At 42.5% G+C, this 26,831-nt stretch overlaps 1 protein-coding gene across 1 annotated transcript in view; it reads right to left on the bottom strand.

Annotated features, from left to right (window-relative positions):
* FER1L6 (fer-1 like family member 6) overlaps positions 1-26,831 on the bottom strand; it is a 98,786-nt gene that overhangs the window by 56,791 nt on the left and 15,164 nt on the right. Inside the window, exons 2-11 of the mRNA XM_075023924.1 lie at positions 16,179-16,261; positions 12,920-13,046; positions 12,242-12,296; positions 12,015-12,146; positions 11,227-11,289; positions 6,807-6,885; positions 5,137-5,293; positions 3,869-4,055; positions 2,073-2,265; positions 675-1,024 (exon numbers count right to left, since the gene is read on the bottom strand). Of these exons, the coding sequence (XP_074880025.1) occupies positions 675-1,024; positions 2,073-2,265; positions 3,869-4,055; positions 5,137-5,293; positions 6,807-6,885; positions 11,227-11,289; positions 12,015-12,146; positions 12,242-12,296; positions 12,920-13,046; positions 16,179-16,261 (1,426 nt within the window). The remainder of the gene's footprint in view (positions 1-674; positions 1,025-2,072; positions 2,266-3,868; positions 4,056-5,136; positions 5,294-6,806; positions 6,886-11,226; positions 11,290-12,014; positions 12,147-12,241; positions 12,297-12,919; positions 13,047-16,178; positions 16,262-26,831) is intronic.

Genomic DNA, 26,831 nt, shown 5'->3' with positions numbered 1-26,831 from the left:
CAAGTATTGGCTCAGCACCTGAGCCCACATGCCCTGCCACAACTGCACAACCTTCTCAAAGGATTGTAGCATGGATCTTTCCATGTTGTAACCCAGTACAACAGGTGGAATTAGGAAAGTAACATCAGTTAACACAAGTTGAGACTGAGCACATGATTTGCAGCCCTTCTCCTAAAGAGGTTAGCAATCTAAAACTGCATTGACAATGCGGGGTTAAAGGAGTAGAGTAAAACAGGCTATGCTGTATCTCTCTGCATTTGCACAAATTCTATGTCAGTGACTCCCTACTGACTTCAATTGACAACTACCGATTTTCTCAAATGAATGCAGGAAATCAAACCCCCATTGGCTCTCTGTCACTTAGCAGATATTACATCATATAAATTTCTAGTAGGAACACATGGATGCAGCTAGTGCAGAAGGGACAATAGGAGAGGAGAATAAGTTTTATGGAAACCAAGTCCTACTTGGATTTTTTTATGAGTTACAGGTACACATTAATGCTCCGTTTGTGCTGCTTTATTATGGGAAGGTCCCAAGACTATGGAGGCGTGGAGAAGCTGTAGGGAGCACATAAAAGCAATATTACATGACCTGAACCCAAATACACACATCAGTGCCATCCTTGGAGGTTTAGGGACACATGTCAGTCAATCTCTTAATATCATACCCACCTCTGAAGGCACATCGAATGGCTCGACTTCCACCTCAGTTGAGTTCATCTTATCTGAAGAAGAAGCTGACTTTCGATCCTCTCCTGCTTTCTCAGTTTTGTCTTTTCCTTTGGGTGCTTTGAAGTCTTTATCTTTAGATGGCAATTTGATATCCTTGATAATACTTGAAAACTTCGACTCACGGGCTCCTCCTGTAAGTATCTCCACAGCAATCTCAATGAAGAGACGTCCCCTGAAGGAGACTCCTTCTCCAAAACCTTCATTAAGCTCCTGGTGGTCATCCATGAGGCTGTGGCTCCTGGGTGAGCCATAGAGATTGATCCAGGCAGGCCCAAAGGTAGGCAAAAACCCTGGAGATAAAGCATCGTTTGGGGTATTTCTGTTAGGTGTTATCATGCTCTCCTCACTGTCTGCTCCAAGAAATCTTGCCTCTTGCACACGAAAAGCCAAACCTGGACCCATGTCTATGCAGGTGGGGACCACCTCATATAAAGCACTGTTTTGCAGGGCAATTCTTAGGCACCACAGAGCCTCCTCCAATACCCAACCAGGGACTCTGCCAGTATGGAGCTCTTTCTCAAAAGGTGTTTGTACCACACGTGCTGGGGCATGAGGCCTATTGCACCTCTTGAAAAAGAGAGCTTGCTCCCATAGACTGAGGGCTGGGACGTGGTGGGAGAGGAATGGAGGCTTTCTCACCTTGTCCCAACTGTTCCCAAGCTCATGTCACTAGTCAGTTTGTATGATTTATCTTTTATTTTCTGATGAAGGACTCAGATATACATTTGAATTGCCAGGTTTAGGGAGTTACTGTGCCTTTGCTGAGCTCTGATAACTGACCACGTTCCACACATAGATCACGCAACATAAATAAGGCTATACACATCGACTCAAACATCAGTGAAAGACTCCAGATAGTGACCTTTACCTCACTTACCTGAGAACAAACATACTAGTCGAGGGTATCTCCTCGTTCTGCAATAGCACCCAGCTGAGCCTTACTTAGATATGCTCTTACTGGGCAGATCTGAAACACAAGCCTGCTCTGCCCGTGATTTGCACTTTGTGCTTTCATTGCCCGACAGAAACTCGCACAAACTTTAAACCTACATCAGTCAACCCTAACGGACTAGAGCAGACTACTGCCACAGTCACAAAGAAGGTACCAAACTATGTAGCAGCCCTGTAATAAGAAAGGCAGTGGCAGACCACCATGCACCAACCACAATGTTATACAACTTCAAATTAAGCAAGAAATGGTGTCTCAGAACCAGCAAAAGCTACAGATGTTCACTTGAACTCTGGGCATTCCTAAAATGGGATTAGCCGGTGCCCAGATCCCAAGCAAGTAGATTTTACCTTAAGGGCATATTCTGGAACAGACGTTTTCCCCTTTACCTTTGTCACCATCTTGTTCATTCGATATTTTCTTCAAGTCAATGAAGTGGGTGGCTAGGGCCACATCATTCATGCTGCCTTCATCCCAGACCTGGATTTTGACTCTTCGGCAAAGTGGAGGGAACATTTCCTTGAAGATAATCTGTTCGTGCCATACTGGATCTGCACAGTTCTTTTGCACTGTTGTTCGACCCTGAAATCAAAGTCCAGCAAAATTATCCCCAGAAGGGTCAGACTCTGGAGAATGGCAATTAGTATAGCACAAATTGCACTTAGCAACATCTCTCTAGTCATTTTTAAAGCACAAGTATCCTGTCTTGAAAGTACTTCAGCTTTTTTATTGGCTTGTTTATTTTCCCCTCCATATCTAATAAAGACCACATGGCTAATGAATTCTTACCTGCACACAGCAGAGCCTGGAACAAGATCTAATTCTTCAGGGCTCTTATGCACAAAACATAATATACAAAGCCAGACTTTGGTATTTCTGCTACAAACTGCACATCTTCAAATGGGTTTGAAATACCTGGGTACTGGTAACGCAGCGCAGTTTGTCTCATAGCAGATGAAATTCATTACAGCTGCCAGGCTGCATGTACCAATGAAATTACCTTAAATGAGGCAATTTGTCTAGTATAAAATATGATTACTGTGGCTCGTGTTCTGGGCATATGCCTGCGTGCTAGGGATGTAGAGACTGGAGTTATTCCTTCTAGCCTGAAGGAGGTGGCAGGACTGTATCACAGTCCATGCAGCCGCAGGCTATGGCAGGCCTTCTGCTTTCACATTTGGTGGGGAGAACCGAGTCAGGAAACCCACCAACAATACCTCTAAACTCGTATTTTATAGACCGGCATGATCACTCACATCAGTCACCCATTCTTATGTCCTCTTCAGCAGTCTATTAAACCTGAAGTAGCTGCATGCATTTGACCATTTTAACCCATACTAGTTAGAGATGTAATACTTTTCAATTTGGATTCGCAACAAAACATGAAATCAGCACCAAGGGCCTCATTCTCATGCCTGAAACATCTGCAAAGGACTAACTGGAGTTCTCCCTAAGGCTTCCTTGCACACAGAAAGCATTGCTGCCTTAAAATTGTTTCTAGTTTGATTCTTTCCTTATTTACACCAATAATCAAGACAAGCTCCCTGACATGGTGTTTCATGGGTGTACCCCAGAGGAATCAGCCCCCTGGACCTCCTCTGCAGTCCTCTTCCACCAAAGTCAGAAGGCCCTTCTCAGCAGCCCTCTGTAGCACAATATTTGATGTTGAAAGAACTCTGGGAGCAATGAAGCCAGGCAACACTGAGACAGAGTCTACTCAAATGCTTCCTCTTCTGCTACCCACAGAAAAGCTGCAAGGGTCCTGAATTACAGCAAAGTAATTCAGAAGTCAATCACAGTCCTAAAATCCAGATTGAACCATCTTTACTGATTTTAGCCCTGCTTCCGTTTTTCACTCTAGGGAGACCAGAACATAGCACTTACTTACCTAATACCACACTGGGTAATTCACTGTCTTGTAACTTGATGTTTTAGTAACAGATCTACAGAATTCCCTTTCCCCTCCTGCTGCCTGACTTTAACCTACTGCTGTGAGGCTGATACTAGGTCTGCTGGTATTAAGTGTTTCCATCACTTTGTTCCTGCATAATTTAAGAACTTCTTTCTGAAGTGTGCGTCTTAATTTATGTAATTATAAATTAAAGGACATCAGCATAATCACCTGCCTGTAGCACAGGTAATAGGAAAGAAGGCCTATATTTGTGATCAAGATGATCCCAATTACCATTTGACCTGCAAACATGACCACCACATAGGGATCCACAAGGTCCTTACTGTCACCTATGAATGCTTTGGTGACATTGGCCATGATGCTAGAATTCATCTTCGGAAGTCCTTCTGCTTTGTAAATTCTCACATAAAATCTGGCCCATGGTCTTTCAGATGGAAAGCCTTTGGGGATCAAGAGGTTCCTGAAATAAAAAAGAAGCCATTTCCTTAAAATTGAAAACTCAGACAATTAATTGTTGTTGTTTTTTTTTTTTTAATTGTCGTCTCAAGTTAGCTTGCATCCTGAGGAGACAGAAAAAAGCGTGTGAATTTGCTTCTGCATCTAAACCAAAACATTTCCTGGCTACCAGGAGAATATGATACAGCATTACTTAGCAAACTTGTCTATGTGATATAGAACCAGGTCCAGTTAGGTCAGATTACTCAGGACCTTGTCCAGTAAATTCTGAATATCTCAAAAGATGGAGATTCCCCACTATCTCTGGGCCCCTGTTACATTTGACCACCTTCATGGTAAAAAAATTTCTTGTATCTCTTCTGAAAATCTATTGTTCTAACCTGCCTCCAAAGCCTCTCATCCTTCTACTGTATTCCTCTGAAAAGAGTCTGGATCTGTGCTCTTGGTGTAGGATGCTGCTTAACTTGCTCTTCTGAAGGCTCAAGAAACCAACACCCTCCTCCTTCCCCCCACACACCCCTTTCCCTGTAGACCATGTGCTCCTGCGCTCCATCATCTTCATGACTCTCCATGGACTTGGTCCAGTATGTCAGTACTGACCAGAAACATTGCTCCTGTAAAATTTAAAGTGTGCTGGCAGCATACTTTACCACCTTGAACTTCTGTATTTTACAAGGAGAATGCTAATGCACTTGAGTTTATCTAAGGATATAGAAAATATCCATGCACTCACATCTGATAGAGGACAAGGAATAGCTTTTCCTCATATTTTTTTCTTCTTACTTCACTGCTTTTCAGAAATATTTAGCTGGTTTCAGGTGAATGAACCTTCTGTTAGGTATAATCTGGCAGTTAGCCACAGGGCATGGTCAATTCTATCAGCTGCAGAGAAGTGACCCTAACATGCCCTTCAATTTAGTTGAGATGATTGTAAAAACTCTCTTTGAGCACATCAGAACAGCCAGGTGTACAATGCTATTCTGCTATTAACCCTGAGTTAGCAAGGAAAGGACTGAAAGGAGACTAGAGGACTCTTGAGGTACTTGGTAAAGAAGAAAGCAGCAAAAAAGAAACTATTGCATTACTTTTCAATCTGCTCCTCAGTATCAGCTGTTTTCTGCGTAGCTTGTATTGCATCACCTTTCCCAGTCACACTGATGTCACACTTCAGGTATCCCTTGGCTCCTGTCCTAATGTCAGCAGGGTCTGTGAGAAGCGCCCACTTGTCACAAAACTGATGACCTGTAAGATGGACAAACTTAAACACCCAAATAGAAGATGCAAAAAATGCAAATATTTCTCCTCTGCACTTCCAGAACGGGCACTGCAAACAACATTTGTGCTTTTAGGAGACTCATGCTGAAGTACACTTGTTTACCAGGCACATCTAGAGGGTCCAAATGTTGCATGACCAAAAAGGCAAATAAAGCATTGATCTAGAGCTCATCAGGAACAACCTCATTTTCATCAGTGGTTACTGAGATCAAGTGACTAAAGACCGGTGGAAGGTTAGGTGAGATTTCACCAGCTGAATTAAGGCTGAGGCTTTATGAGGAAAGGCCAAATTTTGATGAGAACTGTCTGAAGAGCTCAGAACTCTCCAGCAGCAAAACCCTTGCTGGGAGCTGTGGCCAGGTGTAACACTGGCAGCCAGCTGAGAAAGGGAGGAGGGAGGGTGCACAGCCATCAGAGGCAGAAGAAGCAGCCAGAAGCAGGTTCATCTCCATCTTTCCGGTGGGAAAATGCACAAGACGATTCACCCACAACAGCCCTTGCTGGAGCCCTGCTTCAGCAACTCCACTTGAGCAAGGTCCTAAAACCTTACATTGGCCATCACCTTGGGTGTGTAAAGGACTGGGAGGGAGTGACCAGTGTACCAGGGATATGAGCTCAAGATCAACCCTCAGACACCATCCTCCTGTAAAAGTGTGAGCAGGAAATACAGGCCAGAATTCAGAGACTAACGAAGTCTGAGTATGGACGTAGACTGCTCACTTCAATTAGGCCATTTCTCTCTACTGGCTCTTGCAGAAGCCCTGAAGAGAGGGTGGTCTGAATGACCGTACACTTTTGCCGTAACTGGGTGACATCTATAGCAAGTGGCCTAAATACGCACATTCCCGAAGACGGAGAAGAGACCAGGTCCTTGAGTAATTATGGAAGAGATACATGGTTTGTGGATGGTTGTAAAAACAGGCAAAAAAAGGAAGAGGTGATCTTTTCTTAGCTTCAAATTTCAGAAGGCACTGGGCAGCTCTGAAGATGGCAGGTCAAGTGGACCCATGGTCACCTCTTTGTCATCTCCTTCTCTCCCCCGTTATGGTTTGCTCCTCCTCTCATCTCGTGCTCTCCTCACCATTCCTTCCACACTCCATCCCGCTCTCCATCCCTCCACCCCTTCTACCCCAACATACATGGCAGAGCTTTGAACGCTCTGTAACAAATGAGTGGAGTTGGGTTTTGTAGAACATTCAGCTGCCCACTCTGACCCCCTAAAGAAAAGCATTCCTTGATAAGTGCTTCCCACCAATGGGCAGATTGTCAAGGGGTTTTCAGTGCTGAACTTTTTTCCAAAAATTTGGCTCGTATTCTGATATCCAAATAGGAAAACAACCCTTCCAAAAACCATGTTAAGTTTATCTCTTGGCATAAACCACAAACATCTAAGTGGAAAAGCAGCACACCTACCTCTCCTCTCCTTCCCTGCCTCACACCTCATCTAACAGACAAAAAGGACAGAAAATGCGTCACTTACCTGGCTGACCATACACCGTCCCCAGATCTACTTTAAAGGAGCCTACCAGCACACTCCCAATCAGTTTATTGTGCATAACCTGTTAGAAAAAGGCTGGTTAAAAAAATGTCACTATCTCTCTGCCCAGACAGCATAAGAGCAATCCAAAGTACACCATTGGTTCAGGGGTAATAGGCAGCGACATCCAGCATCACCCAAAACAGGGTGTACATAGCCACAGCAGATACAGCAAGCATTTGAAACCTGTTCTTTACCCAATATTGTGCCAATTTAGAAACCAATATAATTGCATCCAAGTGGAGTCACACAGGTTCATCCTAGGTCCCAGGATTACATAAAGCGGGAATCAGATGGATGTGTCTTCAGAGAAGATGCAGTTATATTACTTATCCTGGCAGTTTTAAATAAATCATAATGAATATAAACACATGGGGCATAACTGGTTTCAAACTAGGCTGCAGAAATCATTTCACTTTCTGTGCAATAACTGAATTGCCATAAGAGCTGAGTACACCCAGAGGAGACAGAATTAGTGTTTCTTTGCAACATTTCGATGTGCACATAAACCAAGATACTCAATTCTGATTTCCCCCCCCCACAATATTAACAAAATCAGAGAAGTGATATAGATGCAAATGAGATGGCAAGCAGGCCCCAGCGAGTCTCTCCTTATCCTTCCTGCCAGGTAATGAATTTAATTTAATTCAAACTTAATTAATAATTTTCCCTTGTCATGATTCCTGGAGCTATGTGCTTCTGTGTACGGTTTTCAAATGCATGCATGTGCTTCACTTTACAGACAAGACAGAGGCTAGTGACGTCTTCTAGGGGAAGATTGGCTCTAGAACTGTACTTCTCAAAAAATGTATCTCACCTGGTTTCACAATAGCTTAAAAGGTTGAAACCTATTCCTTGGTTGGGGAAAAGCTTCTGAAAGCAGGCTGAATTGTCTGGAACACCTTGGCCAAACTGCAAAGATTGGAAGGTAAATCTAGAAGGTAAATCTAAATGTTGGAGCTAAAAAAACAAGGCTCTGAGAGCATTGTAGGAATCTGGAAGACATCATACCCTGGCTTTGGACCTACACATCCTAGATAGGGATACAACACTTCTGTGATTTTGCATTGGATTTGTCATGTGACTTCATTTTGTGCATTTTTCTTCAACACCAGGAGACATAGATTCCAGAGTAAAGATCACTGACACCTTCATCAAGATCTACTAGAAAATTCAGGAGGTTTCTAGTTCCAACATAATGTCATTCCCTGTTAATGGCCTGGGACCACTGTGCCCCTGTGATTTGGGGAACACACTCAGTTGTCCTTGGTCCTTCCTCACTTCAACATGGAAGGAGTTTCTAGGGCTGAAAAATCAAGAGTGGACAAAAGAGCAGTTTTATTTTACTCTACTATTAAAGCGTAAAAATTAAGCAACCTTCCTGTGGGAAAGGAGCCAGTGTGAAACCAACGCTTCATGCACTGGTGCTGCTTTTCCTCAGTCCCTGATGCTGCCAGGTCCCATCATAGCACTGGACCCTCGCTCCTATGAGGTTGGACTAGGGCATATGAGGGTGGGCAAGAAGCCATGAAAACTGGCAGGATTCATCCTGATCCAGGCAAAATTACAGCTTTGGAGGAACTACATGGAAATAGGAGCTTGCCCAAATCAGCTGATCCAACATGGGACGGACTGAAGGGGGAAGAAGGCTGTAGTATTTCAGTAGCCAAAAAAAAAAAAAAAAAAAAAGAGGAGTTTCTTTAAGACCCAGAAACAAGCAGAGGTTATGTGGTGAGTCCAAGGTGGTGTTGTCTCACTGCTCTTTGCATTTTCTCTCCAGAGCATGACAGCATATTCAGAGAGCATTAAATGTTAAATGTATAATCCACACTTCTCTGTCCTTGAGATTTGCTGTGAGAAATGTGGTATCCTTGGGTAAATGCCCCCTGTTCCCACTGAAATGATGGTGATTTCCACCCCCTGTAGTACACATGTTGCTTTTAACTGCTGAGGAAATAACTCACTGCTTCTATTAAATGCTCTGCATCTTTCCTTGTACTTTTTTTTCAAGTGTATTTTTCCTAATGTAACAAAGTGGGTGAGCATGAAGCTTACAGTGAACACCTCTTGTCTTTTCTGAGAGGGACCATCATTTCTACATCGTATCTAGTTAAAGGTTTGTGTCTTTTCACACTTGATTGACTCTGTAGATGACTAAAGGATTTTCTTCAGATTTTCTGAATGAGGACAAGCACACAGTGTTAAACTGGGGAATATTTCAGTACTGGAGCTACAGGTTTAGCATGAAAGGGGCATCTCAGTTTTACTATGTCATTATTACAATGCTGCTGGAATGCACTGGAAGATATTAATGAAGAAAAAAATTTATTAATTAGAAGGTGCTGAGAAATTGAAAATCTCATTTTCCCCTCAAATGCAGGGTTTGACTAACTGCTGAACTGGTAGACAATGGCACTAATTTTTGTTTTTCTTGTGCTTCCATAGGCGGATGAGTTCATTTTCACAGATTAAGCAAATTCACTGCATGAATCATTGCTGGTAATGGAGGCTGCCAGTCTTTGTTTCTTCTCAAGTGAGATTCATGCTAAGCAAGTGCTGTGAAACTTTCCATCCCCCAGGGTTTCCTTCACTCCCAGCACACATATTTCCTCTGTTTGTTTCTATTCCCCTGATACATTTCTTTCTCCAAAACTGTGTTGCAAGGTAATGAATCTCGGTTTTCAGTAGCATACATGAGCATTGCACTGGGTTAGTTTAAAAAAGTCATTTTTTATCTAGAAGACCTTTAATTTCTTAGTGTTGTACCTTCACCAGCTATAAATCAAATAAGTTTGCTGAGCTTGATGAAACTATGCAGATTCACAGCAGGTAATGGTGACATATTTCCCCACACCCCCAACACACTCAGAAAGCTGGCACTCTCCCCTCCACCACTGGATATACAGAATCCTTATCAAAAGAATGTGAGATTGGAAAGACTGGCCGTATCTTGGAGAAAAATAACTATACATCCCCAAGTAGCAGTAGCTCAGAAGAATTGATGCCTCAGCACTGCGCTGATACTAACCATGTCAGAAACACATATAAGGGCCATACACTGTGATATAAATCATAACAGTGAGACGGTATCTACTCCCGTGCAAAAGATGGGCCATTGTCAGCCTGTAGTAAACTCTGTCCTCAGGGATAAGTGAAGGTCAGATCTGCAGATACCTTATGTAGGTATGAATTTCATGCATTTGAGCTCTGCATGCGGTATAGTAGATCTGAACTGAATCTTAGGATTCAGGCTGTCAATTTACTACCAGCTTTGAAAACTTAGCTGCCCAGCTGGCCATGGGTAAATGAACACATTTTATTTCTGGAGCTGGGAAAAGTCACTTCATTAGCAGCTCAGCAAAGCAGGTACACAGTGAACATCTCTGAGAGGTTTTGCACAGATGTTTCCTATAGTTCCTGACTACTGCCTGTCTCTGTCAATCACAACCAACACAGACCCTTTTTTGAAATGGACAAAGCACTTCAGGGAAAAAGAACCTTTCCTGGGGCAACAACTCACTGCTCATTTCTCTGGCCAAGCGGTGGGACCTTTGGCAATAGAAATGCAAAAAACAGCTCATGAAGGGCACTGTGATAATTCTAAATAATACAAATACAGCACTGTCCAGAGTCTTGTGAGAGTCTTCCTTAATTCCTTAGCAGCTTTGCTAAATGTGGTGATGAACCTCAGGAGCCTCAGGTAGGATAATTAGCATGGCTCCATAGACTTGGCCTTCCAAACTCCAAATCATTATCTAATGCCCCAAGTCCAAGAGCACATGTGTCTTCCATCGGGGTTGTTCTTCAGCTTCACCGGGACTTTACTTGCAGCGAGCAGTGGGAGCAGCACTGAACGCTTGGAGCCCACTCCCATGCTGATAGCAACCAGCCACTGACACTCCTGGACAGCCCGAGAGCCACTGCTGAGGATAAGGTACCTGGATAGCTGAGTTAAAAACAGCTGTATCTGAGGAACTGAGATAAGCCAGAAGTTTCAACTCAGTCATTTGAAACAAGTGGCGGCTTGAAAATTAGAGGGATAAAGACAATGCTGACAGGAGTTAACTAAGCTGAATTTTCTCATTCTAGCTTGCAGGTTGCCAAGCCAGCAATGAGTGTCCCTGAAAATGCACACTTAATGTTCCTTTAGGGTTATGTTCCTTCAAATCTTTGCCAGCTGCCTTTCCTCCTTTTCCTCTCCCCTACCCATTCTCTTTCCTATACTTCAAGCTGACTTTATAGCACTCTTGCTACCCAAAATTGTTTCTCTTTTTAATTACATTAAGAAGAATCATTTAGACCCGAAGTGACAGAAACAACAATTGACTTTTACTTACTGTGTTAAGCTTTCCTAGGTACTTACCGATATGTTGATTATTTTGTCAAACAGGAACACCTGCGGTCCAACGAAATCGAACACAAAGTACTGTGGGAAAAGGGGACAGCAGATCAGAATCATCCTTGTGCTGGTAGCCGGTGCTGTCAGCAGCATGGTTTAGCTTTTTGGGTTACCGCACAGAGCACCGGTGAGACACTGGGGGTGCTGGGGAGTTGGTGGTGGACACACCAAAACCCTTTCCTTGCTCCCTGGCTCGTGTCTGCCATGGCCCAGACCTGTTTTCTACTCTCCTCTTTGCATGGCTGCACAGCACTGCGCTTTGCAAATGCCCATGGCCCTCACTTCACATCAGAGGGTATTGTCAAAAGGGACAGGGGGCATCAGGAAACCCAAAGGATTGGTTTGTTTGGGGAGTTGTTTTCGTCTTATTTGTCAGCAGCTGGGACAAATGCATGTCAAGGAAAGGCTGAAACAGCGAAATGGTAGAAAAGGGAGATTGGAGGGGCAGTTTAGACAAATCTCCCAAATGGATCATTTGAAAAAATGCAGAGGCAGTGGTAGTAGGGCAGGATGTGGTGGAGGAGGTGGGGAATAGGGCAGACAGAGCTTGAGAAGAGAAAGATCAAATAGAGCTAAACCCAAGGGACATATTGCGGGTGCTTGGCCAAACTTGAAACTCAGACAGCTCCTGGACAGACCTCCCTGCTCAGACATGCAGGTGCTACAAACTTAGTTCATCTTTTGACCTATCAAGTGATGGACACCACCCAGAGCCATAGAAAAAAGTGCCCTCTTCAAGAGAAAACACTTACCTCATTGTAGAAAGGGGCATTTGTGCCTTCCTTTACTGACGTTTGCTTCTTCTCGTCACCTATCTCAATGATCACCACAGGGTCGATGTTCTCACCCACCAGCTGCCTGGCCTCGATGATGGTGATGGCAATCTGTGGGGCACAAGGATACCACGCGCACTCCTGGGTTCAGGTCCAGCCTGCCTGGGGATTTCACAGGCACGTGAGGGCCATCACCCCCTGCTCACCTGGTAGTGCTGGGATTTCATCTCCTCTTCGTGAATTCTGGTCACCAGCTTTGCCCTGTTTAAATGGCAAAACAGGTCATTAGGCATCTCTAGGCAAGAGCTAGTACTTGGACACATGTTGGAAAGACTTCACATCACAAAGCAAGCATTTTTTATAGCATGTAGGTTTGTTGTGAACCGTTAGGCTTGATTTCATCAGCAGAGACCTTCACTGTCTTTCTTATATACTTGGTAATAGGGAAATGTTTTGCATCCACACAGACCAGTGCAGCTACCTGCCATGCATGGGAATGATTTCACCTGTTGATCCCATCAAACCTGATTCCATTCCTCCCCTGTATGAAGAAAACAACTACACAAGCTCTTGGTTTTAGAGATTGCTGTCCCCTTTGGCTCATATTCATTAGTAGAGTTCATTGGCACAGCTGAGGCACTCTCAGCATCCATTTCAATCTCTTCCTGCACTGGATAGCATCTAGTGACGATCTGCCTTGAGCTGATAATATTTTGCTGACAAGTACATCCCACACTGTCATGTGGGAGAGCAGCAGTGAAGGGATCACTGCTGGCAGCAGATGGATTTTCTGCCAGCAGATGTATTGTCCTAGGGTGATGGCATTCCCGAGAAGGATGTAAAAGGTGTTTTGGGGATGTTAGGTAAGGTATGCCAAGGAGTACCTTTTCCTCTTTGGGCTTAAGGATCCAAAAACATTGGACAGTGCATTGCTGTTCATTAGGTCTTCCTCTCCCGCTTCTTGTCTTCCAAGAGTGTCATGGTGAAGATTTGCACTTTCATCATGATCACCTGATGAAGAAAACAATCAAGAAAGTAAAACCCACTGCTGATTTCTACTAGCAAAAAGCTAACTTGGAGCACAGCAATGAATTCATCAGCATGAACTGAATATTTTTTTTATTTAGGTATCACACTTAGAGATACAGTAGTGGTTTCTATTGAGCAGCATTGATTACAGCAGCAGCTCCCCTCCCATGCAAAATCATATACCATATAAATTGTGGCTGTAGTTGCTCTCTTCACACCATATGCACCCACAACAGGCACATGCACACTAGTCATATCTGACTGCCCCATCTCTTGTCTGCTAGAAAGACAGTGGGACAGATTATTGCTGGGTTTTGCACCTATTACTTTGCAGCAGTGAGTCTGCCATCCACGGTTTGTCGTAACAGTCTGACACACTTCGGTCCCTTCCAAGCAATCAAAGTGGAGCCTAGCTTAGAAATCATTTCTCACCTTTCCTCTTTACAGAGATGATGAACTGGGAGATCAAGGACAGAAAAAGAGAGATGAAAAGCATGATTCATGGGATCTCTTGTACAGAATTATACTCAGATGAGACAAATTGCTTCTAGAAGAGTTTATTTTTCTTCCCGACCATAAAGACAATCTCAGCAACTACCTTAGATGTACACATCTGCATTTGGCCAGAGAAGCCCTTCCCACACTGTTCTGCTTTGTCCTTCTGGTCTGACAGAAGTCCTACCAGCATCTCTGCCCCATGCCAAGCATGTCTGTGTTCAACACCTGCCTTGGGAAGGGAGCTGTGTGGTTTAGGTGAAGGTTTAAAATTTGGGTGGCTGTAGTTCATTCCAATAATTACATTTATAAGCAAGAAATGTTCAGTGACTCTGGACTAGATTGGACTTGTTTCTGGTCTAGAAGCTGTCAAGTGGTACTTGCAACAGTAAACATGACTTGCCCAGCAATACTCAGGGGCTTAGGTGACCTTATGGATGACCTTGCATCAAATGGAAGGAAACACATCCAAGTGCATCTTCTGCAAGTACTCTACGGCACTGTGCTCCCACTACAAAACTAGATGAAGGGTTGTAATAGGGCTTCCTTGTCTCTTTGAAAGGGTATGGTCACTTGAGGGGTGTTTAGAAAATGGTGATGGTAGCAAAGGGCCATCCATTGTACAGTAAAACTCACTTGGATAGGTCTCATCAGGTCTGAATGTTCCTTTTTCAGCTGGTTTCCACAAGCCCCTACTCTGAGGCAAACCTCAGAGTACAGACACAACTTTGCTTGTGTTGCAAGGCAGCTAGGCATGAGCCAGCTCCATGGAGGTTCCTCCACTAGCAATCTCATATAACACGTATGCTCCCCGACTGCCCCTCTAGCTCTTGTCCAACCTCCCTAGAACACAGGGAAGGTGAACTTGTTTCTGTATCCATGTAGGCATAGCCCAATTTTCAGCCCTTGAGGCAAAGGCATCTGTCCATACTTTTGCATCTGTAGCACCAAGTTCCCATGGCTACCCTCCATATCCTGTTTACTCTAGAGCATGGTGTTTGATTATGGGCTTGCAGTAGTCTGTATTGTTTGCTCTGAGGCTAAAGCAGATAAAATTTCCCCCTGGTTAGGGGACAGGCGTGTGTCAGCGTGACGCCCTGCCTGGACTACTTTTTGTGAGTTCCATGTTGTTTCTAGTGAGATGTAAACTCTTTGCAATGCTTCTTTTCCTTTACAGCTCCATTTTTTCTGACATTTTAGTGTCTAAATCACTATCCTTTTTCCCCATCAATAACCATATGTATGTTATGCATAACCAACCAGCAGGAATTTTTCCCCTGTATGGATCCAGTGACAGAAAATGCAAATGGTTCCGTGAATGACAACGTTCCCCTACTGCACGCTTCCCTGATAGATCTCCTAAGCCAAAATCCCAATCAAGACAAGAGACAACGGGTGATTGCTATATCTTTGTTAGTCCAGACTTCTCAGCAACAAAGACACTAATGAAATAGATGAAGATGCAGCATAAGGACCCCAATCTATCCAATGATGCAAACACAATCATTTGAAATAAACAGAGATCTGAATGCTCACATGGAACACCTGAATGCTCACATGGAACACTGAAACAAACTATAGTATAATGTATCTTGTAGAGCATGGTACATTTCATGGACCATAAGATAAATAAACTCCAACATATCTGTAATTAGTAAGAAGTTTAATGGCCTTTAGTTTTCTCTGCTCCAAAAGCCCAAAGCCCTTGCTGTAAGGTCCAGAGAAGAATCTTTTTAAAAGTAGTGCCCTTTAGCTAAATAATGCTTATGGCACAAAATACGTATTGCTGTTTCTGCCCAACAGTGAGTCACGACACACATGGCTGGTTTATTACAACACTGTAATTCAAGGGCTGCACTAAACACATAGTAGTCCATGTTTTAAAAATTCCATGAAATCTGAGGCATGAGACTGCAAAATAAAACTACAGAAGGTGAAGATTTTGTTGTGGCTGAACTACAGGTTTTGGTAAACCGGAGGACTATGCTGATATAGGAGAAAAATGACAGTGGTAGGGTGTGCAGGGGAATGCATCCTTAGCTTGGAAACCAATGGTGTGTTAAGGGAAAGAAATAGGAGACTCTGCATGTCTTATGGACGTAGCCCTATCTGTTAAAAATAAAAAAAATAATTCTTAAAAATAAAGAATAAAATAAAATAACTGCTGTACATTTAAGAGGAGAATTGCTACTAAGTAAAGCTCCCAACTTTATCGAGCCAGCCCATCCAGCCATCTGAGCCTGCTCAGGTTGTGTTCTTATGGCTTCTAGAAGAAGCAGATCTTCTGGAAGAATTACACACCTGTAATGAATTATCTATCTCTGGAGCAGAAAAAAAACTTTCAAATGTGTTGTGTCTCTATGGTAAAAGTCAGGTTGACTTTTTTTTTTTACTCTACCAGATACAGCAGTCTGAACTCACAGAATCTCTAGGTGGACTTAATGAAACAGTTAATGTAAAAAGAATTAGCTCTGTTTACTTGGGAGTGATAAGGAGTTTACTGCCAGTTTTATCAATACTAAGCTCTAAGACGCAATTCAAATGAGTTCATATGGAATTAGATAGAATATAACCCCCACCTGCTCTTCCCAGTTGCAAGATTGATTTATGAGGCCTTACCCAGTGCATCTTTGTTTGCAATAGTCAACCCTTTCTCGCCTTTTTTCTTCTTCTTCAGCTTCATGCCAGCAAACAGCCCCTTTCTGAAAAAGTAAAGAAAAGTGATCAGTGGAATATCTTCAAGCCTTTTCTGTGCTGGACTCTAATTTAACTCAAGGAGCTGTTAAGAGGCTGTTTTGATTTCCAAGCAAGATCATTATATTCTGATTTTCCTTTTATTGAAAGCAAACAAGAGAAAGCTCTGGTTTTATGCTTCATCTAGTTTTGTTTATTTTTAAAATTTGGCCATGTACAGGCAAACATACTGAGAAGAGCCAAAACTTCTTTTCAAACCAAGACAGCAAGAGGCAAAGAAAGGCAATCCAAGTTAAGCTTCCAATCTACTGACTTCCCACACATGTAATTCTTATGCCTATAACAAGACCAGAGATAAAAGCTTCTGACAAATTACAGGTTCCAGATAAAAATCAGGTTTCCAGTGAATTAAAATAAACCTAAAAGCATTTCCGTAAGCTTCCTTGGTGAGGGCACCCACTGCATCAGTGGCACATTCACCACAACAGCTTTTGCCTTTTATTTAGTTAGTTCTCACTCTCTTCCAGCACCAAAAACATGAACAGGACTGGACAAAGGTTTCTCCCCAAGCCGTCTTACAGAGATGCTTTAGCCCAGCTACCACTGCATGGGGCTTTTCCACCTCCCACTTCTTCTTATACTGGATTAGGGAATACATCCAACTTCAAACTAATCAACCCAGTTAAAGCTTGGTGAGGTCATTTTTCAGATCATGCCTGGATAAAGTGGCTCTAGCCTCATTAGGGCTTCCTTATTCCTTGTGTTCAACTCAGTTTTAGCCACAACTCCTTGCCAGGAGCCTGCCATAATCATCCAGGAATGCGGTGCATTCATGAGGTGAGATGCAGGCAGGGAAGCATGGCCCTGGTCTGGTTGCCATCACAGATAAAACATGTCAAGACTTTTCAGCAAGGACCTACGGTGCAGTCCTGCTTCTTGGGAAAATGAAAGCAAAACTCCCCGTGGCCCAAAGGTGGGAGTCCGTACAGTTGCAAGCTAAGATAAAGCACCTCTCCCAGTGACAGCACAGGCCCAGGTTGGCTCTTCAGATGTCTGTGCTGGTTGTCCTTTTCCTATTTTACTCTTCCATTGGTCCTTCAGGTCTTCAGTTTGTAGAGAGAGTAGAGAGAAAGAGCAGTTTTATAGAGTTGGTTTTAAAGAGGGGGGCAAAAGGAAATATTTATACAAATGTTGTACAGTATTTTCCCCTCAACAAAAGGTCGCCTTTTTCTTCCCATAGCCACCAGTCCCTCCTCCTTGGTTGCCAGCCAGCCTCATCCCACCAAACTCTTTGCTTGCCCCATGTCGGGGTCCAGGAGCAATGGTCCTGCAATGGGACACTGATGTTGGGCTGACATTTTGCAAGCACAGAACAAAGTATGTCTACAAGACTAATAACTTCAACAGTCTCCAATTCACACCTGACCTACTGCTCCAAATTCTACTTTGCCATACCCTAGAGCCAAGGCAGGAGCTGATACACTGCAGAGAAGGGAAGCTGTGGGAAGAAGATGGGACTTCTCCCCCTTGCCCCTGAGCAGGGCTCAGCACAGCATCCATTCTGAGCAACGTGGAAGAGCAACACCATTTTCTGCATTACAGCTGTGCCCAGGAAGACCCTTTCGACCCAAGATATTAGAGAAGGGGTGGGAAGCAGCCAGCTGTCCTGCAATTGCCTCCCTGAGAAATTAAAGTGGGGAATTTAGCACATTTTTCCTTACACTTTGGGAAAGGACTGGCTATTTTCTGTTTATCTCTCTTGTTTTGTTATCTTTTCTTCCTTTTATAAAGTGTATGTTTTTAAGCCACATGATTTATCATTCAAGAGGGGGTTGGAGAGTGGAAAGCAAATCTCTGAGCACTGGAGCGTGTAATTTAATTTTTCCAAGTTTCTGAAGGTTTCTGGAGGCTTGAACCAGTGTTTAATAATGGCCCGTAGAGTCTGCATACGTCTTTTCTTGCTGCCAATCAAGGTCTGGTAAAACAGTCACAATAATGCAGGAAACACACACAAAAGTTCTTCCTTAAAGGTAAACTGGACAGTGGTTGGAATAGGAGTGGGCGATAATGGACCCTTGGCTTTGAATGCCTGAACTAAAACAAAATACAAAAAAATGGAAAAAGAAATCAGTAGAACCAAACCAAGCTTGAGAGGCTATTTTCATTAAATAAAAGCCTGTGGACTTATAATTTTGAATTAACCAGACAAACCTGACCTATACTCAGAAATCCAAAGTCATTGCAAATGATTCACTTGGCTTTATTTGATGGTGAAAATATAAAACCTACTGCTGCAGATCTTACCTGCTTGCTGAAATCAACATAGTTCAGATATCATGTTATACAGTAGTGAAATACGTCATTCTGTTTGCAAGCAATTTGGTCCTTTTCAATTTGAAATGTCAAGAAAAACATTTCAGCATATCTGAAACCTTTTATTTTGAAATGTTGAAATTACATGTTCGTATATTTTGAAAATACACTTTACACCTCATTTTGAGAGCTGAAGCATTCACTAAATCCCATGCAAATTTGTGAGCAGTGGTGGATTCAACCCACCTAGAACTTCACTTTTATTAGTATATTACTCTGTACCATTTTCCCAATTATTGGTCACATTGGTTCAAGAGGAGTTCTCTGTGGGCATGCTTTCATACTACAGTTTTTCCAAGGAAACAAATATGCCGCATATTTCAGAGGAAGAAACAACCTATGCTGCTCCAGAATTTGTGCTATTAACTACTGACAAACCAACCAGGGGGTGAAAGTGGAAACACAAATGATTTAGTATAATGGCAACATTTTTCATGTTCCCTGTTCGCCACAAGGATGCATTTAGCACATTTTTTTCCCCCATCAGAGGACTTGTTTGCCTAAATTGTTGTAGGAATAAAAACGTACCTGAGGAAACACACAGTCCCAGTAGCCCAAACAAGCAGGCACCTACGTGCTGAGCAAACCTGATAGCAATAAGTGCTCAAACATCTGAAGTCACCTGCAAACTCGAGGTGCATTTAGCTATGGAGGAAAAGTTCCCACAAACAGGAAAGGGGAGCTGATAATGTTTAAAAGTTGTATTCAGAGCAAACAAATTAAGTTTACTGGCCAGGCCCGGGAGGAATGTCAGCAATACTGGGCACAATCGCAGAAAATGCATAACTTCTGTGTGCCAAAGAATGCCAAAACCCAACCAGTACAAGTGGAAATGTAGTACCAAGACAAAAAATGGCTCAAGCAAAGCAGGAGTCAGAGGGCAACTGGAGGGAATGGCCATTAATAAAGCCTGATGTGGAAACTGGGCCATCTTCCATTATTTTTATGTTTACATAACACCAAAAGTGCTTAAAGTCAGAACTGCAGAAGGTGCTACGGAGTGACAGAAAGAGAAACAGCCAAGCTTGAGAACTCCACAGGTGCCAACAGCAGGATCTGTCTTTGAAGCAAACCAGATTTCAATCTCAGCTTTTTATCCTGCCGGAGCTTCGGGCACAGAAAGGCATCAGGGTGCACCTGAGCTCTCCTGCACCCCTGGCCCTACCGGTTACCTCGGCCAAAGGCAGCTGTGACCACGCAGAGAAGTGTCCCTCAAAAACACTGGAGAGGCAGCAAGCACAAGCCACTTGCAAGGCTCAGCTATGGGAAAGGAGAAGAGCATGGGGCTGTTCACCAAGATGGCAGGGCAGCATTCATTATGCATGGGATTTGCCAGACAGAATCTTCTCTGTAAAGGTCTAAGCTAAGTAAATGAAGTTTTCAGGGAACTGAAGGTATTAAGCCCTCACAACAGAGAGGCTCCATCACTTTGATATGTAAACTGCTTGTCACCTAGTGACAGTGTACGTGCTCCAAATATTATGCATGTGGGCAACATCCGTGATGCTTAATAAAATCATTTAGGCGTCTTAAAAATGTTCTGCAGATAATCTTTTTGCAACAGGAAGTTTGTTCTCTTAGACAGAAAAAAAAGTAACCTTTCTTCAAATTTCCACAAAGAATGTTTCTTTTCACCACTGCTTCAACATAAATTCAATCAACTGCTGAAAACTTGAAAATTACTCCTTCCTCTCTCCCTGGGATTGTGAAAATTTTCACAGGGAAATGATGCCACCAAGGGAAAGTTTCAAGCTTCCCTGCAGTTTCACCGGATTTGATAATGTCCTTAAAGTTATTCACACCCATCTGTTATCCCTAAGCCCAGCATAAACCTGTGTGCCACCTCTAGGTAGACCCCAAAGATGTCGTGAGAAAGTATCTCCCATGTTCCCCACAGGATCTCCTGGCTTTCAGCAAGGCACTGCAAGAACCTGGGAAATCAGGAGAGACTTGGGGTGCAGAAAAATTCTTTCATCTGTCTTGGACCCATGGTGAGGTTGGAGGTTGTTAGTATTGTAGCAGTATGGACAAACTTCAGTGAAGATTTAGCCCCCCATATGCTATGTGATGCTCAAATACAGATAAAGATTTTGTTCATTCCTGGATCCAAGCAGCTGATTTAAGATACAATAAAACAAATTCGTGTCCAAAGAGAAGGTGGAGGAAAGAGTTCCTGCAGGCTACCAACAGGTTTCCTGTTGTAAGTGCCTTGATTAGAAGCAATTAAAAATCAGCCATCTCAGCTAATCAAGGACATTGCTTAGTTCAAAGAGGACTGAGTGTCCTAGCTCCTTCCACATGGGGATTGTAAAAAAATCTGGAGTAAAGACAACTCTTTCTCTTCTGCATAAGTACAGTGACAATGTGGGCCCTCGTTTATGACTGTGATTCACTGAGTTTTCCCTGATATAAATAGTAAATAAGAGTGGGACACCAACCATACCTCAGCATTTGGCTATACTCAGACCATGTTGGATTTGCACCAGAAATCTGTAAATACAAGGGTTCATTTCCCATTATCGGTGCCACATGTCCACTTCGTCTCTGAATTAATTTTCATATTCTTTGAAATGTGAAAAAGGCTCACAGACTATATTTTCTTCTCATCAAGATTAATCCAGGGCAGCTTCCAGCTTTCCAGCTTGTTAGCTTTCCAAAAAAATCCTTTCATGACCTTTCTTTTTCATTTAAGCTGTCCTATCATCACAGAGGCTTCATGATCACTTCTTGCACTGGGTAATGTTCTCTCAGATACACAATAATTGCAGTTTGCAGTCTAATTTAAAGGAAAGCTGGCAAAAAACCTCAAAACACTTCAGAGTTGTCAGCAAGAGAGTACAAGTGACCTTACTAAATATTGAATCTCCTTGGAGTTTCTCCATATTGGTGAAACTTAGTTTCTTCTTCCAGTAAAATCCTTCCAGAAGTCTGTGTGCTCAGAGAATTGACATATGAGGAGAATGGCTTCTTGCTGTGGGAATGGTCACACATCATCCAGAGACAAACGGGCACTTCTGGGGTGCCAGTTATATACTTCACTTTAGACACTTTACTGTAGGACAGCAGAAATCACTTCTCCATTGGTTATAAAGTCAGAAGAATAACCTGAGCCATCTAAACACAAGCACGTGTAGCTCGAGGAAGGACCTTCCGTCCCTTTCCACAAGTCCCCCTCTCAGTGCAGCTTTCTACTTCTTGTTCAAGGAAAACCCAGCCTAGAGCTTAACCTGCATTAACAAGATGCTTCTCAAGGTCCATTTTTGTAGCCATGAGCCTTGGGATGCTCTTCCCTAGTGCTGGCGTGTGAGCTATGCTCCTGCTGGACACGGAGGAATGAAACCACAGAGTGAGATTTGGAAACACAGAGGGCAGACACAGAAACAAACGCTGGTTTATCCAGTACGTCTCCTGAGACCATCCAGAAGTCCTCATGTGGACAGGGTGAGTGAGCTGCCAGCGTGGTCCTGGCAGCAGAAAATCCTTATTGGAGCAGCTGTCCTGCTTTTCTTCCCCCAAGTCCCTTCCTCCCTGGAAGCAACAGTCTCAGCAAACTTTTTGGCACCATCAAAATGATTTAGTTCAGGGGTGATCAAAGGTTTGTGTGGCTCAGATCTGAGCCAGCTCCAGTGCCTAAGGACTGTAAAGCTATGGGTATGGTGCCTTGACTGAGAAAGCGTTAGAAATTGAAGAAAGAGGAAAAACAGCCTTCAGCCTTCTCGCGTATGAATGTAAAATTTGTTAGGTGGGTCTCTATCTTTGCATTTTGTTATTTGCATTTTGTAAGGTGGCTTGTATTTTTCTTCTTTTTTGCAGCTCCTTAAAATCCTGCTTCTTTGAACATAATGTCATTTTCCAAAGAGTTTTGCAGTAGATCAAACTGTATTGCACTACGTGAATAATTATCTCCACATGATTAGTTCTAGTTTTCATCAAATAAACACAAGCAAAAAGAACGTAATTCTCTAGGTTATAAAGGTTTTCTCTTTCCCTTTTAAATGCAAAAACATAAGAAAGGCTCTTGACTAATTTTATCACTTCCACAATATATACTGGTCAAGGAAATTGAAAGGAAAAGTAAATTACCTCATAATTTACACCACTCATTTCAAAGAGTAAAACGTAATTACAATACAAAGATGGGGCTTCAAAATAAAAAAGCCTAATCAATCTAAAACTATAATGTGAGCATAACTGGTTAATTAAGAACCTTTTTTTTATTAATCTAGTATGTCATTTGTGGTAATAAATGAGGTCCCAGGGAAGAAATTTATTGCAATTACATTTAATTGTCAAAGAGGCCTGAATAAAATAAATTCTGTGTTCTTGGACATATGGAAAGCAGAAAACATCTTAATGAATGTTTAATGATGTACTAATTTCATGCCCTCTTTTCTCAGGATTACAGAAGTTAAGGGAAGATTTTGCCTGTTTATTCATTGAATTTATCTCCTTTGCTAGGGCAGTGTTGCTTCATACAGTATATTGTCAGACACTTTACCCTGATTCAGTAACGAGACTCCCTTTATTCCAAAACCCATTATTTCTGCTGTGGTTCTTTCACAGCCCAGAGCTCTCACTAGCTGTCTTAACTTGTTTTCATTTTTCCTGATTTCCCACTGGTTCTGCTGCTTTTACAGGTCCAAGGATTTGCAATGGAAAATCTTCAGCTCCTCAAGAAGGTGAATACATAATCCCGTATGACAAGCTGCTATTTGAAAACCAGCTGCGGCACACACACAGGTATGAGCTTTGAAGCTTGGGGTTTCTCACATCTATGTGACACTATGACATTATATATCCTGTATCAACTATTAATATCCCATCAATAAGAAAATTGCAAGGTGACAATATGGTGGTCAATATTAATTGTACACTAACTGTACATTCAAGAGCAGGCTCTAAATTAACTATTACAACTCAGGAAAAAAATTCTTTTGTCTTTGTGGATAATTCTCTGTATAACTTCAGTTTATTGCACTACAGCAGTCAAAAACTGAAATCAGCCATTAGGAAGTGTAAAAAATGAGATAAAAATATGACAGGGAACATCATATGCTACTAAATTACTGCATTTTGGCCACTGCTTGCTGCTCTGATTGCTCATCTCAAAAGGCACTCAAACCTCAGCAATGTGCAGAAAACACTGGTAAGTGATCAGAGGAGGATAATGGCTCCTGGCAGAGTCTATTCAGCCTGGAAAAGAGATCATAGCCTGTGTTTTTAAGGTGGTACAGGTAAAATAATTACCTCCAGTCTCCAGATCTCAGGAAAGATAACAGGGTTAGAGGAGGCAAAGAAAAAGGGTGGGAGAAGCCACCTTATGACAGACTGAAAAAGCTGGGACTCTTCATTTGGAGAACAGATGACTAAGTGGGAATAGGGTCAAAGTTTATAAATTTAAGCTGGTGAATAAGATGAAAGCAGAGTTGCTTGTTACTCAGCAAAACCCACAACACTAAAATGAGGATGCACTTAATGAACCAGGTCTAAAAATACCAAAAGGACCAGACAGGGATGTATCCATTAACACTCATAATAAAAATGTTCTGGATGCTGGGGGGGAATGGACCACAGAAAGCAGCCAGACTTGTGTGCTTTCCCTGAATATCAACTCCTTTTGCCACTGCTGGAGAGAGAGCACCATCCCAGATGGATACTGGATCTGACCTCATAGGGTATTTCTCACATTCTGGTGGTTCCCTGATCATAAATACCAGATCTGTGCATGTCTGGGTCACCTGGCAGTCGTGGTAGATTTGAATCAGGGATGGGTTCATTATCACATTTCTGCCAAAATGATCAAAGCACACAACACAAGCTTTTTCCAGAATTATACCTAGTCCAGCATAAAGCCTCACAGTGAAAAGCTAATCCATGCCTGGAACACCGTTGAACAGGAGAGTTCATCCCCAGTTATCACTGCCTCATGCAAACACCATGTTCTTGAGAGGTACCTGGATTTACTGTATTGTCTAACTGCAGCTGAAGAGGTGTTTGGAAGTGATCTATAAAATAACAAGTGACATGGAGAGATGAATAGAGAAGCAGTTTCTCAGTTTCAGTCCCCAGACCACAAAATAGGATCACTCAGTGATATTATCAGGCAACAAGTTTAAAATAAATGAGCAGAGGTGTTCTTCAGTAAGATACATAAATCATAAGACACGTTGCAAGGAAGGTTGTTGAGCCCAAAGAATTCAAAGAGATTTCAGGTAAATTTATGGAGTTTGGGGCCAGAGGGTCCGATATCCATCCAGCTCATAAACTCCCTAACTGCGTGAAACTGCTAAGGGCAGGATCCCTTGGTCATACCTATTTCACAGACTCTTTTCCCAAATATCCACCTTTGGCCCCTCTTGGGAGGCAGAAACTGGGGTGAAGGAGACCTTACGGTTTGACTCAGTTGCTTCCATGTTTTTAGCATTTTAATTAATAAGTATTACTTTCCTAGAAGTTGTTTTATGAAGAACGACTAAAAGGTAATATGGAAGAAGAAATACCAGGTATAATCAAACACACTCTGAACAACCTATAATTTGAACTTTTAAATTGTACACAGTTCTGCCACAAATGATCTTAAACTCCAAAGCTCTGAGAAGGCTTCAGAGACAACAGCAGCACAGCACGGGACCTCTGCAAACACTGGCCATTTATGCAGCAGGCACATACAGCCTTGGTTCTTTCAAATATTGTCCCTTCTGCAGAAAAGCAATGACTTTTTATTGACACATTTAGCATCCTTATACATCATGAGTCATAACAGCAAAGAAGCCACATCCTGAACAGATGCAAATTAGTGGTCATATTCAACAACTTTTCTTATGTTAATGCACAAGAGCAGCGTAACAGACCTACTAAATACTAACATGACTACAAAATAAAGAATGCAGTTATTACACACAGGGGGTTAATTTCTCCTGTTCCTGCACCTCTTAGAGTCCTTTCCTCCCTCCACAGGGAGCTTGAGCCATCACCCACTGGTCTGAGAAAGTCTTCCCATGACTTTGTGCAGGTACAAATTATTAAAGAAAGTACAAGGCAGTACAGAATAGATAAATACCAGCAATAATAATCACGTCTGCCGGGAGCAGTTAAACAAGCATTAAAGGACTTGTTTATTTTCTTTTCTTTCAAGAAGTCTTTAAATATAATTAGCTGAATTTAACTCAAACCTTGGAAGAATTTCCTGGGGGTATTAGACATACCTGTGGGCTTGAGGTGCCACTGCTGAGGGCTCCATCCTTCTGTTTTTCTTCCAGTCACTACCTTTTACATTGTGAACAGGCTCTCCAAGCTTACATTTGCATTTAAGACTCCATTTAAGTTTGCTACTTGCTGGTAGCAAACGTGGTGGCTGGTTAGTCAAGTTGGTAAACACTGAACAAGAACAAAGATTTATCCCTGTGCAAACATTAACTCCTTTTGCTCTGCAGAGGCCTGTAGGACCAAGTCAGTGAGCCACACCTCCAAACTAAAAGGACACTGAGGTTTTCATACCCACTAAGACACTTTGAAAAGGTTTAGATTTCAGACAGACTGAGCAACCACTCTCTGGAAAAATAGGCCTATTTTAGGTATTAATGTATTTACGCCCAGTTATTATTTAATAAGAACATAATTTCTTTTTCTCTATTTTCTCACTTTTTCCACCCATAACGTGTCTGACGTCTCTATTGCAGCCTAGCGTACAGAGCTCTGGATTGTGGTTCCCCCTTCTACTTCTCCCATCTCCCCAGTTAAAAGGCTTAATATGTGTTATTTTTAGTTAGTGCACTTTCACATTATTCCCAACTCTTGCCTCCAGTCTTGTATGTACAGCTACTTCCTTGACATTTCCTCTTGGGCATACTCCAGTCCTTGCTGAGAACAGGTTACAGAGGCACAAGACCTCTTTTGTTCTGCACTTCCCACAAGAACATTTTCACACTGTTCTTAACCTTTGATGGGAACTGACCTATAGAGAGGACAGTCTATTACCATGAGGCTGAATGTCTCTTTAAAGACACCTTTGGAAATAAGTATTTGAACCCCAGCAGAGCAGGGAGATTCGTTCTGCCCAAGGTACATAATTGAGTTCCCTGCTGTGATGAAGTACCCATAGCATGTGAGGCATCAGTAGTTTTACTGGAGTGAGAAATGCAGCAGAGAAATGAAACGACATAGACAGCTTAACCCAAGCGATCAGCCAGGTTCAAACTTCTGCAT

This window comes from Buteo buteo, chromosome 3, assembly GCF_964188355.1.
Source record: "Buteo buteo chromosome 3, bButBut1.hap1.1, whole genome shotgun sequence".
NCBI classification, from domain to species: domain Eukaryota; kingdom Metazoa; phylum Chordata; class Aves; order Accipitriformes; family Accipitridae; genus Buteo; species Buteo buteo.
The sequence above is the reverse complement of the archived record's forward strand: the minus strand, read 5'-3'. Positions and strand labels throughout refer to the sequence as shown.